At 48.9% G+C, this 23,303-nt stretch overlaps 1 protein-coding gene across 5 annotated transcripts in view; it reads left to right on the forward strand.

Moving 5' to 3' along the window:
* The window catches only part of LOC119160896 (uncharacterized), a 493,888-nt gene that overhangs the window by 135,166 nt on the left and 335,419 nt on the right, over positions 1-23,303 (forward strand). For all 5 annotated transcript variants that reach the window (XM_037413166.2, XM_037413167.2, XM_075880528.1 and 2 more), the window contains one exon: positions 18,888-19,214. In XM_037413166.2, the coding sequence (XP_037269063.1) occupies positions 18,888-19,214 (327 nt within the window). The remainder of the gene's footprint in view (positions 1-18,887; positions 19,215-23,303) is intronic.

The following is a 23,303-nucleotide window of genomic DNA, read 5'->3' on the forward strand; positions in this document are numbered from 1 at the left end:
TCTAAGGTATAATTGGCTAAAAATTGGAGCAACGATAGAAGTTATACGAATCTGTCATTTGTGCACATGAACACCACCCTTCCAACCTACTATTGTCAACTTTTGGTACATAGAAATATTTTCTAAAAAGCCCTCAGGAAACCCCACATTTATCAGTGAAAGCCGTCACACCCCTTCTGTCTATTTTCCTATCCATTTGTCTTCCTTCCGTGGGTACCCGCTAACTACTCGTTTTCTTGCGATGTGCAAATATCTTGATTCCAAATTGCCAACTAGCGCAAGCTTCCATATTGTAAACTTGCGCCCTTGTTTGTTAATGCAGTCAATTACAGATTTTAACAATTCATTATTCGAAAAAGACTAATACAGCTCATCAATATTCATACTAAAATGTTTTCGGTCACCGTGATGATCTTTTAAAAAGAACCGACTTAGCGCCTTGGAATTTCGTGAGCGAAAAAGTATGAAAACCTTAAGTACGCTAAGTAGTTGTGCAAGTAAGAAAATAAAGTTTTGGAAAGTGCGGTTCTCTAAAACGATTGCTCAAAAATAGATATAGGTCTTACGTGTTTTCGCTAAAAAAGAAATGCTGAAATATAAGTGATGTGGACTTTAGGACGTCATAATATATTCTCCGAAGCTTCGGCTTCATGAAAAGGAAGACAGTACGTTGATAACTAGCGATGGCTTAAGTGCTAAAATCCTATAGCTACTTTTTGTGGTTCCTAATGCTTTTTGAGAGCAAATACTTTATCGCATATTTTCAAATTACCCTTTTTCATCTGCAATTACTGGTCGGAGTTTCTTCACAAAATCATTCACACAAGGCCGTATTGGATCACAGCCTTTGAGATGCATATTTCACCACTTGGTACTTGCTAAGCAGCCTCCAATTTTGTGCGAGCACTCTTCCTCAAAAACTCTTGTAGTGATAGTACGCGGCAAACTTAGAACACCTATTGGCTTGCTGTTCGGCTTAAAATAGCATTTTTTGCCTAAGGTGAGCGTTCTGCCATGGCGATGCTCCAATACAGCTCCTCCAAGGAACCGCAAGTTATTTCGCTGTGAAACAGTACAATTGTTTTCTTACATAGTTGAAATTCTTCAAGTGTTATTCACCAAAGAAAATTCTCAAGTTGGTTTGCCACCTTGATCCAGTCGGCATACGGCTGCTTGCGGCAGCGATCACGTGGTGTAAAAACATAACAGGTTACAAAAAACCCTGTAGTCTTCTCTTTTTTCCCACTTTTTAGAGTGGCTAGACATGATGTGGTTATGTAGATTAGTGCAGTAGCTTCTCTGATAAATGCATGAGAACACAGTCCTTTGTGAAATTGCCATTATCTTCGCTAAGCCTAATATTGATTACGATGCAGGATAAATAGATTCGTGTCTTATAGCTCTCGGAAAGTGGAAAAATATTCAGAGGCCACATCAGCGCCCGACCGACGACTTTTGCACCGGAAAAATGAATAACAAAACTGACAAAGAATGCTTGGTCTGAGTAGTAAAGGAAGCTTTTAAGGAATTGACCACAACCTTGTCGAGGCTTGTCAGGAGAATGGGCAGATACTGTTGCACTGCTTTATATTTAGCTGCGCTTGACGTTCTTTTGTACAACGTCAAGAGTGCTCATCTGCGGCACTTCTTAAGGCTGTTTTATCTAAATACTCAGTGGTGTGATCGCATGATGCTACTTTCAATGAGTCCGTCGGACACAATAAAGTGTTCCTATTTTTGCCGGCAAGGCACTGGTGTGATCTTCACGAAAATCATTTCGTACTGTTTTAACAAGAAAGTGATTTATGCCGGCGTGCACAACGCCTTTTCCGAAGCATTTTTAGCACGAATAACGCGTTGTAAAAATTATACCAACTAATTTCAAAAAAAAACGGCACGGAAAAGATCGGTTCAACGCTCTTCCAGGCTGCTCAACGCGCCAAGCTAAACAATAGGCAAACGAGCGAACCTTCTACACTTTACTAACGGCGAGGAATTTATATACACCATGTACCACAGGCGGTTCTTAGAGCTCCGCAATTTTAGCGCGTTTTTGCCATCCGTAACGTGTAGGCACGAAGGGCTCACGGCCTAAATGTCGTCGTGCCGCACTACCCCGCGCGTCGCTATGGGCACGCGTCTCAAAATGACGTGGTTAAAAATACGTATTGTTGTTATCTAGCATGGTGGTTTTTTCCCGCACACGGTTATCATGGGACTCGGGTGCTTTATACTCTTGCACTCCCACCGCAAGTTTCCTTTGAAGTAACAGATATATTGAAGGAATGGTGACAACACAAGAGAACAGCAAGCATAATCGCAGAGAAAGGCACCACGAGATCGACGCTCGAGCACCACCATCTTCCTTGTCCTCTGGCTATCTCGAATCTTCCACCTGCCCTCTACATTCGCCCAATAAACCTGTTTATATTTCGTGGTCGTGCGGGGCAACCACATCACCTACGCCCAGGAACTCCGATTTCGCGCCCTGCCGTCCACCATGCAAGTTGACGCTGCCCAACAAACAGTACCTCTCGTGGCCGCCACTTGCTCCGGCCCGGTTCACCAGCGAGGCCCCCTTATCTTCGCGGGCACTGAAGACCAGAATGTCGAGGACTGGCTGTCGTCATACAAAAACGTCGCTAGACCCAACAGGTGAGATGACGCGGCTAAGTTGGGCACTGCTAATTTTTGTCTTACCAACGTGGCGAAGCTGTGGTATACGATCCACGAAACCGAGTTGGCGAACTGATCCGCCTTCAAGGAGGCGATATGCGCCCTTTTTGGTCACCCTGTCTTACGGAAGCTACGCGGCGAACAAAGACTGCTCACATGAGCACAAGAGCCAGGTGTAACTTTCAACTCATAAATAAAAAAAGTGATCGATCTCGGCCGGCGCGTTGATGCTTCCATGAGCGTGAGTGCAAAAATACAGCACATTATGAAGGGCGTCGACAATGATGCTTTCTCGACGCTTCCCGCGAAGTCTCCTCGCACTGTGGCTGAAGAGTGGACTTTGTGTCAAAGCTATGATGAATTGCGGAGGCAACGTGCTCAGACACGACGCTCATTCCAGACAATGTAACCAGTGAACACACTGGACGTCATGACTGACTAGACAAACCTTCTCGAACAAATAAAAGACTTCGTAAAAGAGGAAGTTGCTCGGCAGCTTTCTCTACTGCCTTTTGCTCAACGCCAGCAGCTGTCGCACCCACAGCCACTGCACACCAACCATCATTGGCTCCCATGCTCCGACATGTTGTCCAGGAGCGAACTTCTGAGGCTATGCCAGTGCCTTTGCCGCAGCCCCCCGTCAACGCACCTTTTATTTACGCTGAGGCACTGAAGCGGCAGCAGCTACACCAGCCCCCGCTGTTGCAGGGACTGTCGCATACCTCAGACCCGACTCAGCCATCCACCGCCTGGGCTCCTCCCATTGATACCACAGCCTCAACTCACCCGTTGGCCGCATGGACTGCTTCCCTCGTCGCCAATACTTTGAGAACGCGCCATAACAGGCCCATCTCTTTTGCGTGCGGTGGTCCTGGCCATATCGCGCGGTACTGCCGTCATCGTGTGCGCCCAGACACAGACCAGACGCCCAGACACAGACCAGCTTCGTGGATCTTCATCCATCTCGTCTGGAAAATTCGGATCCTTAGTCAAGCTCGTCTTCACGAGAATATTCACGTACTATGTCTGGTCGTTCACCTTTACCCCATCGTCACTCCCTGTCACACATGCGTCGTCGGTCAGATCCTGAACACGAGGAAACTAACCGCCGTAGTTCAGAAAGCAAGAACTGCGCTGTCAAAATGCTCAAACCCTCGGAAATCGCCGTTGAATATTGCCACGTTCCATTTCGCAATTTTCGTTATCGTCCGAAAACACTACACAATTCTCAGCGCAAACCGCGCCTGCAGTTTTCGAGACGCTTCTGGGCTGTAGTAGATCATTTTGATAAGATCACGCCTACTCTGCGAACTGTACAGATTATTCTGAAACCTACGCCACCACCAGCGATAACGCTAGAACATTCGACGGCAAGAGTATAAATGCCGACGCGCTTTACCGGTTGTCAGTAGTTGATTGACGGCCGACGCTCCATTCACTGCTATCTGTGCAAGACTGCTACTGTAATTTAACTTTTCGTTTACAAGGCACAGGTTCACCCAAATAAACAGTTAAATCCCAACATAAAGTCTCCTGTCTTCGGCCACGTCACGACCCTGTGACATCTGGTGGAGGTGCTGCTTCGTTCATGTACCAGACGCCCCTGTCAAGCCGTGAACCCAGCCCACGTCGCGGAGAAGACACCGACGCCAACCAGGAGCAGCGAACAAGCCGCCGACAGCAAGGGCTGCCACCGGAGTACGGGCTTCTACAAGACAAAGCGCGGAAGACCAAGGCCATGACCGTGACGGCAGCGACAATAACAACCGCAGCGTTCCAGCCCACGTTGGTCATGCATAAACCCAGGGAACCACCAATTTTCCAAGGGTCATCGTTCGAAGACCTGGGGTCCTGGCTAGAAACATACGACCGCGTGGCCGCCCTCAACCACAGGGACCATGGCGAAAAGCTCCGTCGTGTGTTCTTCTATTTGGAAGACACCGCAAGGACCTGGCTCGAAAATTGGGAGTCCACGCTCCGAATGTGGGATGTTTTCTGCGGCGCATTCCTGCAAACGTTCGCGAGCATCGCTCGCAAAGAGAGGGCCGCTGCTTTATTAAAGACCCGGGTTCAGCTACCAAATGAAAATGTCGCCGTTTTCACAGAAGAAATGACCCGCCTATTCCGTCACGCTGACCCAGACATGCCTGAGGAGAAAAAAGTTCGTTTCTTCATGCGAGGCGTCAAACAGTAGCTCTTCGCGGGACTGATGAGAAATCGACCAAACACCGTCCAAGAATTTGTAGCTGAAGCAACCACTATCGAAAAGACCCTCGGCATGCGCACCCGACAGTATAATCGTCACCTGACTCCAAAATGCGCTGCTGCTCAAGCCAGTAACTCCGAAGACCTGCGTGAAACGATCCGAGCGATCGCGCGGGAAGAGCTGCGCAAGCTGTTGCCTTCGGCGAAGCCTCAAGTGGATTCGATCGCCGACATTGTGCGAGAAGAAGTTCGGCAATCGCTTTGAATTCCCCAAGCACCGCTGCCCGAGCCGGAAGCTATGAGCTACGCTGCTGCAGTGCGCCACAACGCTCCTCCCCGTTCATGCCAAAACGCCGCCCCATCGCCCTTCCTTCGACAGACGCCACCACCGCAAACCACCCCCACTGACGTGATACCGTTCGCCAGTGGCCCAGCACAGTGTGCCGAGGAAGACTGACGTCTGGCGCACCCCTGACCACCGTCCGCTCTGCTACCACTGCGGCGAGGCCGGACACACATACCGCCGTTGCCAGTACCGACAGATAGGACTGTGTGGCTTCGCCGTCAATGCCCCGCCTCCACAGCCAGGAGAACGGCCACGTGACATTTCCGACTACCTGACAGCAACTCAGTGGACACCACGAAGCCCTTCGCGTTCACTATCGCGCAGCCGCCGCACGTCACCGCACCACCGGCAGTACTCTGGCCCAACGCGGGGCCGGACTCTTAGCTCGTATCCGAGAAACTAAGGGCAGCAATCGATGGAGGTGCGGTTGCTGTGCGACGAACTACCGAAGATCCTCCGACGACGACGACGCCGCGACGGAGCTTTCCGAACACAACGCCAACCAGGTAAAGCCCTGACAGCGAAAACTCACTTACCGAAGGTGACCTGACGACGCAACATGGAAGCAGCGGAACAAGCCGACGCAGCCGTGAACCGACGCCACGCCCTAACTGTAATGCGATGCGGCGAACTAGCGACTTCGACGTTCTTATCGACGGCCACAGTGTGACCGCTCTCATCGATACTGGAGCCGACTACTCCGTCATCAGTGGGTCGTTCGCCACAAAGTTAAAGAAAGTTAGGACAGCTTGGGAAGGCCCTGAAATCCACACAGCCGGAGGTCATCTCGTAACGCCAGCAGAAATCTGCACAGCGAGAGTCACCATTAACGGCCGTATTTATCCTACAGGCTTCGTAGTCCTACAGCGTTGCTCGAGAGATGTCATTCTTGACAGGGGCTTCTTATGCCTCCATGGTGCTGTCATTAACCTAAAAACGAGGTCGATAACGTTATCCATAGAAGAAGCACTACCACCGCGCACGCCGTCAGGAAACCATGCCTTGAATGTGCTGAAAGACCAAGTCACCATTCCGCCTCGATCAAGCGTCATTATTTCAGTCGGCGCTCCTAAATCACCTGACTTGGAAGGCGTCGTTGAAGGCAGTCAGCATTTTGGTCACCCGAAATATTTGCGTCGCAAGAGGAATTGCAGAGCTGCGGGGAGGCAAAGCAACGGTTATGCTCACAAATTTCAGCAATGAGTACAAACTTGTGAACAAAGGAACAACGGTCGCATACATCGAATAAATTGTCGAAGCCACCAGTGCTTTCGCCCTCGTCGATTCTGCGGAACTTGCTCAGAAGAACCAAGCTTTCCCATAGCTTTCGACGTCAATCCCAGACTTCCGAACGATAAGCAAGAACAGCTCAAGGCCCTGCTCCTGCAATACGAAGATTGCTTTTCGTCGTCATCAAAAATTCGGCAGACCCCAATCACGAAACATCGAATCATAACCGAAGAAAATGCCAGACCACTCCGTCAGAGTCCGTACAGGGTTTCGACGCGAGAACGTGAGGCAATGAAGAGACAAGTTGATGAAATGCTGCGAGATGACATTATCCAGCCGTCCAAGAGTCCGTGTGCATCCCCCGTGGTGTTAGTGAAGAAAAAGGATCGGATGCTACGTTTCTGCGTTGATTATCGCCGCCTGAACAAAATCACAAGAAAGGACGTGTATCCTCTCCCACGAATAGACGACGCCCTTGATCGGCTCCATAACACCAAGTACTTCTCGTCAATGGACCTCAAGACTGGCAATTGGCAAATCGAAGTCGACGAAAGAGACCGAGAGAAGACGGCGTTTATAACACCGGACGGCCTCTTCGAGTTTAAGGTGATGTCCTTATGTCTTTGCTCAGCGCCTGCAACTTTTCAACGCGTTCTGGATACAGTAATGGCAGGATTGAAGTGGCAGACTTGCCTTGTGTACTTAGACGACGTCGTCGTGTTTTCCTCGAGTTTCGACTCGGCGCCTTGAAGCTGTACTTCGAGCCATGAAGACGGCCGGACTCACACTGAAGCCATAAAAGTGCAGATTTGCGTACGAGGAGCTCTTGTTTCTGGGGCACGTTATTAGCATGTCTGGAGTTCGTCCCGATCCACGGAAAACAGCCGCCATCGCCGACTTCCCGCCACCCACTGACAAGAACGCGGTGCACCGATTTCTGGGCCGGTGCGCCTAATATAAGCGGTTCGTGAAAAACTTCGCCCGCAACGCCGATCCTCTCACTAAGGTTACCAAGGACCCGCAGGGGGCGGGTTCGAATCCCGGCTGCGGCGGCTGCATTTCCGATGGAGGCGGAAATGTTGTAGGCCCGTGTGCTCAGATTTGGGTGCACGTTAAAGAACCCCAGGTGGTCTAAATTTCTGGAGCCCTCCACTACAGCGTCTCTCATAATCATATAGTGGTTTTTGGACGTTAAACCCCACATATCAATCAATCAAGGTTACCAAGGCCAACGTTGAGTTCAAGTGGGAAACGCCGCAGGAACACGCTTTCCAGGAGCCTAAACATCGCGTCCAGACGCCTGCATTACTTGCCCATTTCGACGAATTTGCCGAGACAGAAATACACACTGACGCAAGCAGCGTAGGTCTTGGCGCTGTTCTTGTGCAGAGCGCTGACGGGCTTGAAAGGGTTATTAGTTACGCCAGCCGATCGCTATCCAAAGCTGAAGCCAATTATTCCACAAGAGAAAATGAGTGCCACGCCTTCAGCTGGGCTACGTCGAAATTTCGCCCCTACCTTCATGGCAAGTCCTTCAAAGTTGTGAGCGACCACCACGCCTTGTGTTGGCTAGTCACCTTGAAGGATCCTTCAGGTCGCCTTGCACGATGGAGCCTGAGACTTCAAGAATATGACATTAGTGTCATTTACAAGTCCGGCAAGAAACATTTTGACGCCGACTGTCTCTCTCGTGCGCCTGTCGACCAACCACCACCCGACGACCCGGATGACGACTACTTCTTGGGAACGATAACTACCGACGTCTTCGCTGAACGACAGCGGGCCGACCCTGAACATAAGGCCCTAATACAATACCTCGAAGGCAGGACCGCTTAAGTCCCGAAGGTATTCAAGCACACACTTGCGTCGTTCTTCATGCGAAACGGTCTTCTACAAAAGAAAAATTTCCACCGCTTCGAGCTAAGTACCTCCTTGTGGTGCCTTCAGCTTTGCGACAAGAACTCCTGCAGACCCTGCACGACGATCCGATGGCAGGGCACCTCGGTGTTTCTCGCACGCTCGCGAGGATACAAGAACGGTACTACTAGCCACGTCTTACCACTGACGTCACTCGTTATGTGAGGACATGCTGGGACTGTCAGCGACGCAAGGCACCGCCGACAAGGCCAGCGGGACTTCAGCAGCCAATTGAACCACCTTGCCGACTTTTCCAGCAGATTGGTATGGACCTACTGGGGCCGTTGCCGACGTCGGCTTTCGGAAACAAACAAGTGGATCGTGGTAGCTACCGACTACCTTACCCGCTACGGCGAGACAAAAGCCCTTCCCAAAGGCACTGCATCTGAGGTAGCTAAGTTCTTCGTCAAAAATATCGTATTACGTCACGGCGTCCCTGAGGTCCTTATCGCCGACAGAGGAACGGCATTTATTGCCGACTTAACTCAAGCAATCTTGGCGTACAGCCAGACAAACCACCGGCGGACGACAGCGTACCACCCACAGACCAACGGCCTCACCAAGCGGCTTAACAAGACGATCGCCGGCATGCTGGCAATGTAAGTCGATGTCGAACACAAGACGTGGGACGCCATTCTTCCGTACGTGACCTTCGCATACAACACGGCGGTGCAGGAGACCACGCAGATATATCCATACAAATTCGTCTACGGAAGGAGCCCGGCAACGACGCTCGATGCCATGTTACCCAACGTCACCGACGAAGAAAACCTCGATGTGAGTGAGTACCTTCAACGCACCGAAGAAGCCCGACAACTCGCGCGTCTCCGTATCAAGAATCAACAGACGACCGACAGCCACCGTTACAATCTTCGACGACGCTTCGCGGAATATCAGCCCGGTGAACGTGTTTGGGTGTGGACGCCGATACGCCGACGTGGACTAAGTGAAAAGCTTCTGGGACGGTACTTCGGACCATAAACGGTGGTTCGACGTCTCGGCCCACTTGATTACGAGGTTGTCCCCGACGGCATCATGAACTCTCAACGACGCCGATCGCGACCTGAAGTCGTCCAGGTCGCGCGCCTCAAGCCGTTTCATGCGCGTTGACAATCTGAAACAGTATTTTTAGTATTACTATTGTATCGTAGTTTATTCATTGTATTTCTTTTGCATTATTGTTGTACCTTCATCATTAGTTAAAGCATCGGTGCGATGCCTTTTTCAGAGGGGGGTTTTTCAGAGGTTGTCGTCCCAAAACACTAAACAATTCTCAGCGCAAACCGCGCCTGCAGTTTTCGAGAAGCTTCCGGGCTGTGGTAGATCATTTCGATAAGATAACGCCTACTCTGCGAGCTGTACAGATTATTCTGGAACCTACGCCACCGCCAGGGATAACGCTAGAACATTCGACGGCAAGAGTATGAATGCCGACGCGCTTCGCCGCTTGTCAGTAGTTGATCGACGGCCGACGCCCCGTTCGCCGCTTCCCTGGTGCCGGGATTCCCGCGACCACGCACGCTGCCAGTCGTTGACCCCATCTTATCGAGCATCAAGCGAACCCCTGGACAACCCCCTGCTCTGTCCAGGCCTTCATCGTGAGCTAACGCCCGGGCACCACAGCGCAAGCCGTGGGAGCCAGAGCCAGGACGAAAGTGTGATGGCTATCGCAGAGCCACTGCCGAAAGCTCCTTGCTCCAATTTCAGCGATCGAGAGGGGAGCACTGTCGACGACATCATAGATGCCCCCGAAGCAGTAACCGGTCCAGCTGGTATCAAGTCCCTCCAGCACATGAGAGGTGCAAAGTTGGGCACCGCAGCCGCAAACGTCCATGCAGCCACCAAGCTGAAAAGCCGGGGCGCCATTCTCTTGAACGGCGAATCAGTTCGACTAGTCAGCGTAGGTCCTGAAATAGTCCACGTCACAGTCTTCCGGGTACCGCTGTGTACCGACGAGCGCCCGCGCCAGCAAGTACTTGGCTCAGACTTGCAAACTGAGCTTGTCGAACCATATTTACCAGATTACAGGTGCGGCCGCTGGTGCGAGTGTCGGTGCCAGCGCCATCGACATAGACCGTCCAGCCACCAAAAGAGCCCACCCACCGACCACGGACTCTGAGGGCTCAACGGACAATAGTAAGCCCCGAAAATTCGCTAATGCTCTGATGACGTCAGAGCATTTCTCTCTTTAGTCATGTTCACTCGTTGAGCACTCGCCCTACCCTCTGCAAGGTTTTTTTTTGAAGTTTGCGCACACTCTCTCTTCCTCAAAATGGCTACGGTGCATTTTCTCTCCTTAAACGTCAGAGGTTTCAGACACCAAAATAAGCAGAGAGAAGTCATGCACTTCGCAAGGTCACGTCATGTCGGCATCCTCTTCTTACAGGAATGTAATTTTAGAACCCCCTTTGATGTGCAATCATTTTAGTCACATTTTGGAGTCGAAGCCTTTTTTTTCGCTGACTGATTCAAAGATGCGTGGAGTCGGAGTTGTTTTCTTGACACCAGCGTTACGTCGAAGAGCACACTGTGTTTATAGTTTTGACGGCCACACACTAACAGTAGACTTTGACCTCCACGGCAGACGAGTAAGGGTGCTCTTAATATATGCCCCAGCTCAACGTGGGGGCACGGTCGATTTTTTTTTTCAATTCACTCTACTCATTTATGTTTGACAGCTACCCTACTTTCTGAGTAGGAGATTTTAACTGTGTTGAGGACACTGACAGACATGCGCGCGGACGCAGAGAAAGCAGTCAATATAGCGGAGTTAGCGCATTGCGACAACTCATCCGCAATTTCAAGCTCAGGAATGCGTGGGTCGACAATCATGGAAATGACTTCGTTGCAACATGGCAACGGGGTCCCAACATGACCCGGCTAGACCGCTTCTATTTTCCAGAAGTTGTAGCCACACATGTCCTTAGTTGCGAGGTCCTACATTTTCCACCGGACGTTCCATGCATTACAGACCACTTTCCAGTGTCTGTAAAACTTTTCTTTGAACAATCCATCATATTTAGAAACCATTGGAAAATGGACACCAAACTCGTGCACGACCCGGAAAGCGTAGCAATACTGCGCAATGCAATAGAGCAAGCATGCAAAATGCCGGCTTAACCCCGTAATTTGGACACATTGAAACACAGTTGGCGCGCCGAGCTTACCAAAGCGGGGCGCGAAATGAAAGCGCGCCTGACGACAGAGATAAACGACACGCTACGAAAAGCGCGCATTATACGCAGAGGCGAGACGCTGACGTTCGCAATACACGACTATCTCGATCAGTTAAAGGCGCGGTACGAACTTTTGTTGCTTCTTAGTTCGCGCTCGGCTGCGCAGTCTTTTATCAACGGACGACCGGTTTCAGATCCAGCTGTTCTTCGAAGTGTTCGCAACGGCTCCTTGGGTGAACAAATGCATGTCCCTTTCGTTCAGTTGCCCAACGACGAACAGTCTACACGAGCAGAAGACGTAATGAGGGTTTTGAAACGCATTTTTCGAATCTTTTCAGGGCGGAGAACGCAATCGACGTGAACTATACCACCATAGTTAATGAGTTTTGCGAGAGAATTTCCCGCGTACCGGAGGAGCTGCGCGATGGTCTGTGCAGCCCAGTGACGCTGGGTGAATTACGCATCGTGCTTCAGCGCATCAACACAACCGCCGCCGCCGGCCCTGACGGGATACCTTTGAATTTCTACAAAACCTTCCTTGAAACAATACAAGACCACCTTTCGACAATGCTGAATGGGCTTCTTGCTGACAGAATCATACCGAATACGTTTCGTGAGAGCAGAGTTGTACTCTTGCTTAAAAGCGAGGGAGAGCCGTCCGATCCAAAGGCCTGGAGGCCTATTTCCCTACTTAACTCGGATTATAAGATATTGACAGCCATACTTGCAAACCGCATAACAACCATTCTACCGGAAATAGTAAGCGACATACAAACATGCTGTGTCCCAGGTCGTACGATCTATTCCTCGCTTGCGCTGACTCGCGATTTATTCACGTACGCTACAAGAGCACAAATATCTGGCATTTTTTTTCTTGGATCAGGAAAAAGCTTTTGATTGCGTAGAATGGAACTATCTCTTCGCTGTGCTTGAGTGTTATGGCTTCCCAGCACATTTAACCGACACCCTCCGCTTACTATACACAGACTTAGAAACGTCATTAGTAGTGAATAGCTATACATCTGAACCTATTGCAGTAAGTAGGGGCATTCGACAAGGCTGTCCCCTCTCCGCACTTCTCTTTGTATTATGCATAGATCTATTATTGAAACAAATCCAGAAATGCACTTCGATGCGCGGTTTCCCTCTTCCAGGCTTGGGCGAAGTGAAAGTAGCGTCATACGCCGATGACATCTCGTTGTTTATTTGGAACATAGATAGCTACAGAGCCTTTCTGCGAATATTCCACACATATTGTTACCTGTAGGAGCACGTCTTAATCCCAGAAAAAGCAAGGCATTGTGCTTTGGGATGCACAGTGAAGAGTTCCCTGATAGCGTCAAAATCGTCCAAAGCGTTAAAGTCTTAGGTGTTACTTTCCTTTCGACTGGTAAGGTAGCCCGCACCTCATGGAAAGAAATCCAACACAAAATTGACAGGCGCATTGAAGTCGCCAGAACGTTTCAACTACCTTTTACTGTAAGAGGTTACCTAATTAAATCCAGCACAACAGCGCCACTACTTTATATAGCCAGAAGTGCCCGACCACCTCGATGGGTTTTGCTGTGAGTGGATACTGCGTGCGGCTCCTTTTTCTGGGACGACCATGCCGAGGCTCTTGCCAGAGCCTTGGTCCGCCTACCAGTAAAATGGGGAGGGCTCATTTACCCAACCTTGATGTAATGTGCCGCATGTTGGCTCTCAAAAACACCTGGGCACTCTTAGAGAACTCAACGTATCGAGGCAGGCAACTTGTAGTGTATCTGCTAGGAATCTCTAGAAGACGTTTTGGTTTAGCAAACTACACAGGACCAGCTGCTGAGTAGCCACCAGCGTATTACACACATGTCATAAAATGTTTGCAACAATGGCGAAACAATTTCCCAGTTCAAGAACTTATGGAAATGTCCCCAACCACGATGAGCGAATTAATAGCATTTAAAAGCCTATCTGAGGAACAACGCCGGAAATGCCGGGCGAAAAGACGCTGGACTCTTACAAACAAGTCTCTCCCCTCCGAGGTCAGTGACCTAAACTGGCTCAGGGAATGGGGGCTTTACCAACGGCTTACCGCCTTGCGGCGTGGGGCGTGGCGCCCTCCGCCACATGCCCGCAATGCGGTCGCGTCGAAACACTAAACCATGTCTTCCATGAATGTATAGTCGCGCGCACCTTTTGGCGCATGGTTACCAGGATGTTCCAAACAAGTATGCAGTGGAGTCTAGTCACAGGGATAACTTTGTCGTAGTCTTAATGGCTATCGGAGCCTTCGTCTTATGGAAATGAAGGGAACTGGCCTGCCTGAGGGGGGACGCCCCCAGAGAGCCATGTTTTCCCTACTACATCGGCTAAGAAACATAATGCTTATGCATCTTAACGCAGAACTAGTCATTCTGGGAGAAGAGGCTTTCCTCCGACGGTGGTATACGCGATTTATTATCGTAAAAAACAACAGAGTGCCCATGCCTTTCCTCTCCTATTGAGGAGGTGGGCTAGAGCTTGTACCACTGTGACATTACAGTGTGTATTTTTCTTTTCTTCTTTAGAAACATGTCCTTTTGTGCAATATTGTTCTTGAGCGCGAGAGCAAATTGTCCTTACAGGTGAATGCAAACTATTACGCTACACTGTGAATGACCTCCCTTTGTTTGTTCATATAGCCTTATTGTTTATTTAACTTTAATCATCTCGATGTCATGAGTGTCCTGTATTTGTTGTACAATTTTTGCATTTTACGTCACTGCATACTCTATGAGTTCTTTCGCTGTATATAACAGCTTGCATTGTACACACGCATTGTTCATCATTGTCCATTTTTATGTGTGCACATAAGCTGTGTAAGATATATCTGGAAATAAAATTCTCTTAAACACTAGCTGTGCAAGACTGCTACTGCAATCGAACTTTCCGTTTACCGGGCACAGGTTCACCCAAATAAACAGGTAAATCCAAACATAAAGTCTCCTGTCTTCGGCCCCGTCACGACCCCGTGACAATATTGCCGAAGTTTATATAGAAGGTACTCGAGCACATGCTACAGTTGATACCGGTGCCGCTGTTTCCGTGATAGACGCTAAACTTTGCCGCAAGCTCCGAAAAGTGACGACGCCTCTTGGTATGATGTACTTGTAAACAGCAAATGGGGACCCGGTTCCGCCTGTAGTCACCTTTACTGCCCAACTAATCATTGCGAAGGACCACTACGCTGTCGAGTTTATAGTCTTCTCGTTATGCTCACACAACATCATACTTGATGGTATTTTTATCGCCTAACTACGCCGTTATTGATTGTGAAAGATTGGAACTTGAACTCTTCCCGTTTTACCACCAACCAACTTACCGCATTCAGCCTGCCGTACACAAACTCGTCGTCAAAGAAGGCGCTGAAATTCCGCCGATAGCAGGTGTGTAGATCCCCGTGTCCTGTGACGTCATTACGGACGAAGTTGCATTCTTTGAACCATCATGCCTGTTCCTTAGTCAAAGATAACTTCTGCTTTTTGCAATCCTCTCCATTTCCGAAGGAAACAGTGCTTTTTGCCTTTTCAATCCCCTTCTGTATCCCGTCGAACTGTTTGAAGGTGAGTCTCTTGGACACGTGCACGCCATTGATAAATAACAAATTTTTAGGAGGCCGCCAGACTGTTCTGGTGACTACGACGCCATCAGCGCCCTCAACCCTTCCATTGTACTACCTACCAAGCTTTTTAATTATCGATCACTGACGGACTGTCGCTATCTGAACACTCCGAGCTTCTGCAGCTGCTCTACCAGTTCAGTGAATTCTTTGACGTTGCTCAACCTACCCTTGGCCGAACTCCCTGTTTTTTCACTGCGTTGACACAGGTTCTAACGCACCAGTACGACAGCGACCATACCGCGTTTTTGCCGAGAAACGTCAGTTTATCACAGAACATTTTGTCGTTATGTTCAAACGCGACGTTATCCGACCTTGCAAAAGTCCATGGGCATCACCTGTCATTCTTGTTACGAAGAATGGTTCAATTCGCTTCTGCGTGGATTACAGGCGCTCAAATAAGATCACTCGCGAAGACGTATACTCTTTGCCCAATATTCATCACGCCCTTGATTGCTTACAAGGTACTGAGTTTTTTCGTCATTAGATTTGCGTTCGCGGTATTGGGAGGTGCCCTTAGCAGATGCCGATCATCCAAAAACAGCCTTCGTGACACCGGGCTGGCTATATGAGTTCAATGTCATGCCCTTCGGGCTTATGAAATGCGCCGGCCACATCTGAGTACATGATGTACTCGGTTCTGCGGGGTTTGAAATGAAACATATGCCTCTGCTACCTCGACGATATCGTCGTGTTTGTACCCAACTTCACAAGACGTCTTGTACGCCTGAAACATGTCCTCACGTGTCTGAAGAATGTGCAGCTCCGACTGAATCTCAAAAAATGCCAATTCGCTGCTGGGAAGCTCACTATTCTCGGTCACGTCGTATCAAAAGATAGCGTTCTTCTCGACGCGGCTAAACTTCAAGCTCTCGCTGAATTCCCTAAACCGACGACTGTAAAACATTTACGCAAATTAGTAGAATTATGCTCCTACTTTCGTCGGTTGGTGCGTAACTTTGCCTCCGTAATTGCCCTTTTGACCCAACTTTTAAGCAGTGCCAACGACATCTCGTCATGGTCTTCCGAGTGTGATCCCTCATTTACCACTCTTCGCCATCTCCTGACATCACCACCTATTTGCACCACTGCGATCCCATGGCTGCAACTGAGATACATACAGAAGCCAGCGTTGTCGGTCTCGGTGCAGTTCTCGCTCGACGCAAGCCTGGATATCCTGAATATGTCGTCGCCTACGCCAGCAGAGCGCTCGACAAGGCTGAGGTAAACTACAGTAGTACCTAAAAGAGGGCTTAGCCATACTTTAGGCGATTGGCAAGTTTCACCCATACTTGTATGGCATCACGTTTGCTGCAGTTACAGACCAACATGCCTTATGTTGGTTGTCGTTGCTGAAGGATCCATCAGGTCACCTTGCTTGTTGGGCTCTGCGACTTCAAGAATATGACATCCGTGTCGCATACGATTACGGCCACCAACATGCTGATGCTGATGCGCTCTCGCGATCACCACTGTTTACTGAGGCTGCCTCTATATCTTCTATAAAACACGCGCTGTCAGCTCCTGACACCGACACAATATCTTCTGCACAGCGCGGCCATCCATGGATAACTTCGCTTCTGGACATTTTATCTGAGTTACCGACACTTCTAACCACTCGAGCAATGCGACGCCAGGCTTCGCATTTCACCATTTGAGGTGGCCTCTTGTACCGGCGCGATTATTAGCCAGACAGCAGGAAGTGGCTGCTCAATATTACCCGAAAGCTGCGCTCTACAATCTGTGCATCATTTCACTCCGACCCGCAATGCGCTAAAGCTGGTGTCTTCAAGATCTACGAACGTTTATGGAAGTGGTACTACTGGCGTGGGAGGTTTACCTTTGTTCGACAGTTTACCTTCGTTCGACGTCTGCCATGAATGTCAGCGACAGAAGCAGCCAACGCATCTAGGAGCAGTTCCACTACAGCCACTTGCCTGCCCCGACCGTCCATTTGATCGCGTCGGAATTGACCTTTATGGAACACTGCCATTGACCACAGCAGGTAACCGGTAGGCTATCGTTGCTGTAGATCACCTGACGCGGTGCGCCGAAATTGCTGCTCTTTCTACGGCGACCGCTCAGGACGTTGAAGCTTTCATCCTCCATCGTTTTTGGTTACGTCATGGCCCTCCTCGTGAGCTCTACAGTGACCAGGGCCATGTATTTCTATCCGATGTAATTCAAGCACTTCTCCGCCACTGCCATATTGTACACCGGATGAGTACTGCTTACCACGCTCAGACGAATGGACTGACTGAGCGGTTTAATCGGACCCTTGGTGACATGCTCGCGACGCATTCGGCATCTGACCAAAGGAACTGTGACCTGGTTCTTCTATTTGCGACCTACGCGTACAACATTGCTACCCAAGTCACCACCGGCTTTCCCCCATTCCTCCTTCTATACGGACGTCAACCATTGCACACAATTGACACTTTGCTGCCATACGCACCAGATGTATCGGAGTGCACAACCGTGTCTGAAGTCACCCGTTACGCCGAAGAACGCCGCCAACTAAAGAAGAAGTTTACTACCACCGACCAGCAACGCCAGAAAAAGGCCCGCGATGACGACCACCCTCCTGCCGCAAAGTTCACCCCTGGAACCCTGGTATGGCTGTATGTACAACCCTGTGCACCTGGCTTGTCTACAAAGCTACTTTCGTATTGCCATGGTCCATACCACGTGGTAGAGCGCACATCGCTTGTTAAATACGCCATTGAACCGCTCACGCCACTCGCTAATCATTGTCTGCGTGGACACAATATTGTTCACAAGGACCACTTGAAGCCGTACTTCGACCCGCTAGTTTCCAGCTGTTATATCGCCAGGATGGCTGCTGCATCGTTCTTGACGGGGGCAGTTATAATGAAGGAATAATCATAACACCAGGGAACAACAAGCATCATCGCAGAGAAAGGAACCACGAGATCAGCGCTCGAGCACCACCATCTTCCTTGTCCTGTAGATATTTCGAATCGTCCATCTGCCCGTCAGGTTTGCCCAATAAACCTATTTACACAATAAAGAAAGAGCGCACGAATGCTGATTCTTTCGCTGCCGCGGCTGCGTTTACGAAAGGACCGTGATGCTCACACACGAAGAAGTAAGAAGTGTGATGGTTGTTCGCGCTTGTAGTGTATACCTTTGCGTTAGTTTCGGGCGCCTTTCTTGCCGTTTGAGCAGCTTAGTTGAAGTGTCGAGTTGTGACAGCTGTTTCTTCGCACTCATCCCGTTTATGCTAATTTCGCGAGTGCGCTCTACTTGAGGTGTGCCCTGCAAGTTTTGAGCTGCTTGACGTTCTTTGTGTGACATTTCAATTGCTTCTATAGCATTCATTCTCTCGCCATTGTTGTCAAACATTGCAGAATGAACGCTCAGCTACCTCTGCGAAGACACGTTCCACTTTCGAGTTATTATCATTTTAAAAAAAAGGGATCAATAACGTTTTTTGACGGGGGGTTATATCTATATACCCCAGCCCAATTTTATAACAAGAGGTTGAAAATGCAGGCAAACCTACAACAGGATCGCTCGTATGTATCACCTCGGTTGCTTTTGGTGTGAGAGGATTTTCCGATGTTCTGGGTACAAGCATGATTACCTGCTCTTGCGATGCTCATTGCGCTAAAAAAATGGCAGCTCTTTTAAGACTACAATAACAATGTTCTCACAACTTTACCCATCGATTCCACAGCCGAGGCATCCAGCGTGGAGCTGACGCCTAACCAGCCACCGATTCTCCTGAGCAGAAACCTTGCTGACCTGAGGCTCACCTGCCAGGCCAAGTTGAGCAACGGTACCGTGCTTGAAGAGCCAGGTGGCTACGGGTACGCTTACGTGTGGACCAAGAACGGCATCTTCCTCGACAACACCAACTCATTTCTACAGCCAGAGACAGTTAGCGAGCTTAATGCGTTCACGCACTTAGGCCCGTCTAAGCAAGGCAGATACCAGTGCGGTATGAAGGTGCTGCCCTCGGGCCACACCGTCTGGTCGCAAGTCATCACCGTGGTCTTAGAAGGTGGGTCGAAAGTGCGCAGGTACTTTTCTTGCTTTTAATATATATTTTCTCTGTTTGCATGAACTACGACATGTGCTTAAGTTCACTGATGAGTTAGGTCTTTTGAAAGAGGCAGCATTGGGTGATGAAAATTGCGGCATTCTTGACCATTGCTGTGTGTAAGCTTTGTTTTGTTTTAACGTCGCAATGTATATTTTTGCGACTGTTGCAGATACGTTTGTCTAAAACGTTACGTTTTTTTAACATCGCCATCTATATTATTTACTACGTTTTCATCACCACTATGTCTTTAAGCAATGAATAATCTACGTATTGTATAAAGTTTTATAGGGGGAAATGTTTTGCTAATTTTGTGGTGTTAGTGAGTGAGGGTGCTCTTCATGTTTTAAATTTTCTTTGCGGCTGATCTGCATGTTCGGAAGTTTAGGGCCATGTATGATATATGTTTGCCAACTCTAAGAGCAGAGGAGTAGCTGGTACTTTGTTTTCCCACCAAGAGTTGCTTACACCACGTCAGTAAGTACAATTTTTTCAATGGTCTCAAGAGACGAAGGTCTACAATTAAGACGCAATGCATTTTGCTTTCCGCTTTCCACTCACGGCTATCAAAGCCTGAACTCTAGCTTCTAAACCTTGTACTTGCTTCTAGTAGGACATTTAGCTGGGTTTTTTGGTACTTAGTGAGTGCTTCTTTAACACTCCCGAACATGCACGAGAACTACAGAGAATGACACAGAACAAACACTAGACTTGAACTCATTAAACCGACATAAAAGACAGATAAACAGGTTTCGTTGCGCATATGCAAGTGTCCAGTCAGTGACAAGGTTTGCCAAAATAAATTCTCTGCTGCGCCTCTGTATTGTTCGCTCAAGCTTCGTTTGGATACACATTTGTTCGATTGCGTAGCTGATAGGCTCAAGAAAGGGGGCGAAAATGCAGTCTTGGTGGTCTTGTTCACTTCTCCCAGCAAGATGAAACATCTGCACCCCGCAATGACGGAACAACTGAATTGATGATGTTCTAAGAAACACCAAACCAAGTTTAAAGCTTGCAGAAGAGGAGTCGTTTATTTCAGTCTTCTTGCTCGCGTGATTTTGCCCCGCCACGGTGGTCTAGTGGCTACGGTACTCGGCTGCTGACCCGCAGGTCGCGGGATCGAATCCCGGCTGTGGCGGCTGCATTTCCCATGGAGGCGGAAATGTTGTAGGCCCGTGTGCTCAGATTTCGCTGCACGTTAAAGAACCTCAGGTGGTCGAAATTTCTGGAGCCCTTCACTACGGCGTCTCTCACATTCATACATGGTTTTGGGACGTTAAACCCCACATATCAATCAATTCTTGCCCGCGGCGAAGCGTATATATATATTTCAGATGGAAGATGCGACACCGAACGGCTCAGGGAGCATATTATTGTTGTTATATCACTAGCGAGCAGGGGTTTATTGACGACTGCGAAAATCTGAAGGTTTAATCCTGGCATATGGTACTACTTCTATGACGCACGTCGGAGGCAACAAATATAAATGAAGATAATAAAGGCTCTTCAAATTCACAAGGCGTGTGACAATTGCATCAACACTAGGGTGGCTACAATGGGGAGGTGTGATGAGCGGGGCAATTTCCCCTTTTCGAAGAGGGTCACTCGGCGCGCCGATAACGCAAGGGGCGCGGAGGGCAGCAGTGCAGTTAGGGACAACACCACCTAGACTTTTTTAAAAGTCTAGGTGGTGTTGGTAGAGAGCGGCGCACTTCCCTGTGTTTGCTGCAGGTGCGCTGGGATTTTCTTCGCAAGCAGTCGCTACATAGCAAGTATGCCATTAGTCAGTGTTTGTGCTAGCTCTCTCTGAAATGTCCGAGATTGTCAACGGTAAAAAAGAAGACCCAGCGTTGGTGCTTTGTGCCTGGGTGCCGATAGTGTCGATAGATCAGGAATCGTACACTGCTGAGCGAAGTGACTCCCGCCACGTATATTATGTCGCAGGCTACGTTGCGAGAAATCGTATACTTAGCAATAATTGTGATGAGTGCAAGAACGCCTGTCTTGTCTCGAGGGAAAATGTGCCAGGAAATCTCCCAGCCCAGGCAAGCAAGCTGTGCGTACTGGGCGGGATTTTGTATCCGTCGAATTCTCTTTATACTCTCATTCTGAACCTTGAGGACAAAATCACTCGTTTCCTGAGGTCAGCACGTCTTCATGCCAAGTCGGCCAAAGAGATGCTGAAGGGAATTGGTGAGACACAACAAATTGGCTGCCCAAAGCACGGTGCTCTCTTGACCAAAAGTGTGGTGCAATTTTATTGCCTCACTGTTGTCCCCCTTTTTTTAAAGGAATGAACCAAAAAGAAGACGAAAAAAGGGTGGAGGGTTAAACCTTGTGTACTCTAGTGGCAGAGCATGAATATCTTAGCTTGCATGAAAATCAAGTCATGTTCTTGTTAAAAAAGTGTCTCCTCTATTTCGGCTGCTGGGGACGATTCTCGAGTTACAGGCTTGCGGCATACGTAAGTTTTAGCGCTCTTACAGCGTTACTGGTCTAAGTTATTGAGCAATTGTAGGCTGCGAAAACTTCACGTTCCGAAACCGATAGTTGAATGCGAAGTGAGAATTTAAGCTGCCACTCGCACAAGATTATGCGTTCGCGGCGGAGCAGCAAAACGAGGTTCTTGTACCGACGTTTCTGCTCGTGGATAAACGAACTTAACATGCTCGAAGTAATATGAAGCCTTCCAGTAATCGCAATGTCTCGTAACACCCCTGCAGTTCTGCGGTGAGTAACTGCAATATTACGAAATTCACAAAAGCTGGTGTCGGGTCTCGCTCATATGCCTTCTCGAGAATAGTTTTCAGAGGCGAGAAAATATAGAGATAATTTAGCCACGTAATACATTATGTGGTTTAAGGATCCTAAGTATTGTCGTACATTGACTCAATAAAAAAGGTTTTCACCGAAAATAGGTGACCGCCATATAGCACGAGAGCAGGCTCGTAGCCAGAAATTTTTTTCGGGGGGGGGGGGGGCACTTGCTAAAAACTAGGAACGAAGGAGCCCCTAGCCCGTCTTCTCCCCCCGGCTATGGGCCTGCGTCTAACTGCTTGAGAGATTTCTGCGGAGGGCAGCGCGCGCTCATTCGTATGTCGCCTGCGCAAGGGCACCCGAATGAATGGATGGATGGATGGATATGGCTGTACCCTTTAGATCGGGCGGTGGCTAGCGCCACCAAGCCGTAATACTTAATGAACCAAAAACTATATTTATTTTTTCCCCTTAAAAAAGTGAGTTTGAGGATTCGTACTTTGCAGTGAAGAGTAATTTTCACTCGTGCCTTGACTTTAGCCACCAATCAGATAACCTCCTTCTAGTTAAGTCTACCCGCTTGAAGTCTATTTTGCCCTCCCGATCCCTAAACCCCAGTGCTTTGAAAAACTCTGCGCCATCATCCTGAACTATAGGGTGAAGCCCTTTACAGAACATTATCAAGTGTTCGGCAGTTTCTTCTTCCTCTCCACACGCACTGCATACTCTGTCTACCCCTTCATAGTTGGCCCGATATGTCTTGGTTCGCAGTACTCCCGTCCTGGCCTCAAACAGTAGAGAACTACCCCGAGTATTATCATAGATCCTTTCCTTGGCAATTTCCTGCTTAAAGGTTCAATAGGTCTCTACTGCGTACTTCTTAATCATGCCCATTCTCCACATGTCTGTCTCTGTTTCCTTCACTTTCTTCTTAACCGATAGTTCTTTTTGGTTTGGTCACCTGCTGTTTTCTACGTATTTACCAGTCAATTTCCTGGTTCGCTTCCTCCATTTTGTATCGACATTTTTCATGTACAAGTAGCTGAAAACCTTCCTAGCCCAACGCTCCTCCCCCGTTTCTATCAATCGCTTCTCAAATTTTATCTTGCTGCTAGCTTCCCTGCCCTCAAATGATGTCCATTCCATATCACCTTTACTCCCTGATTTGGTGTATTCCCGTGAGCTCCTAAAGCAAGCCTACCTATTCCACGTTGCTTAATTTCTAATCTTGCTTGAACTTCTGATCTCATGCACAAGACCCGCGCCTCTGCGTGCAGCGCTCCAAGCGGCATC

This window comes from Rhipicephalus microplus, chromosome X (genome assembly GCF_043290135.1).
Source record: "Rhipicephalus microplus isolate Deutch F79 chromosome X, USDA_Rmic, whole genome shotgun sequence".
NCBI lineage: Eukaryota > Metazoa > Arthropoda > Arachnida > Ixodida > Ixodidae > Rhipicephalus > Rhipicephalus microplus.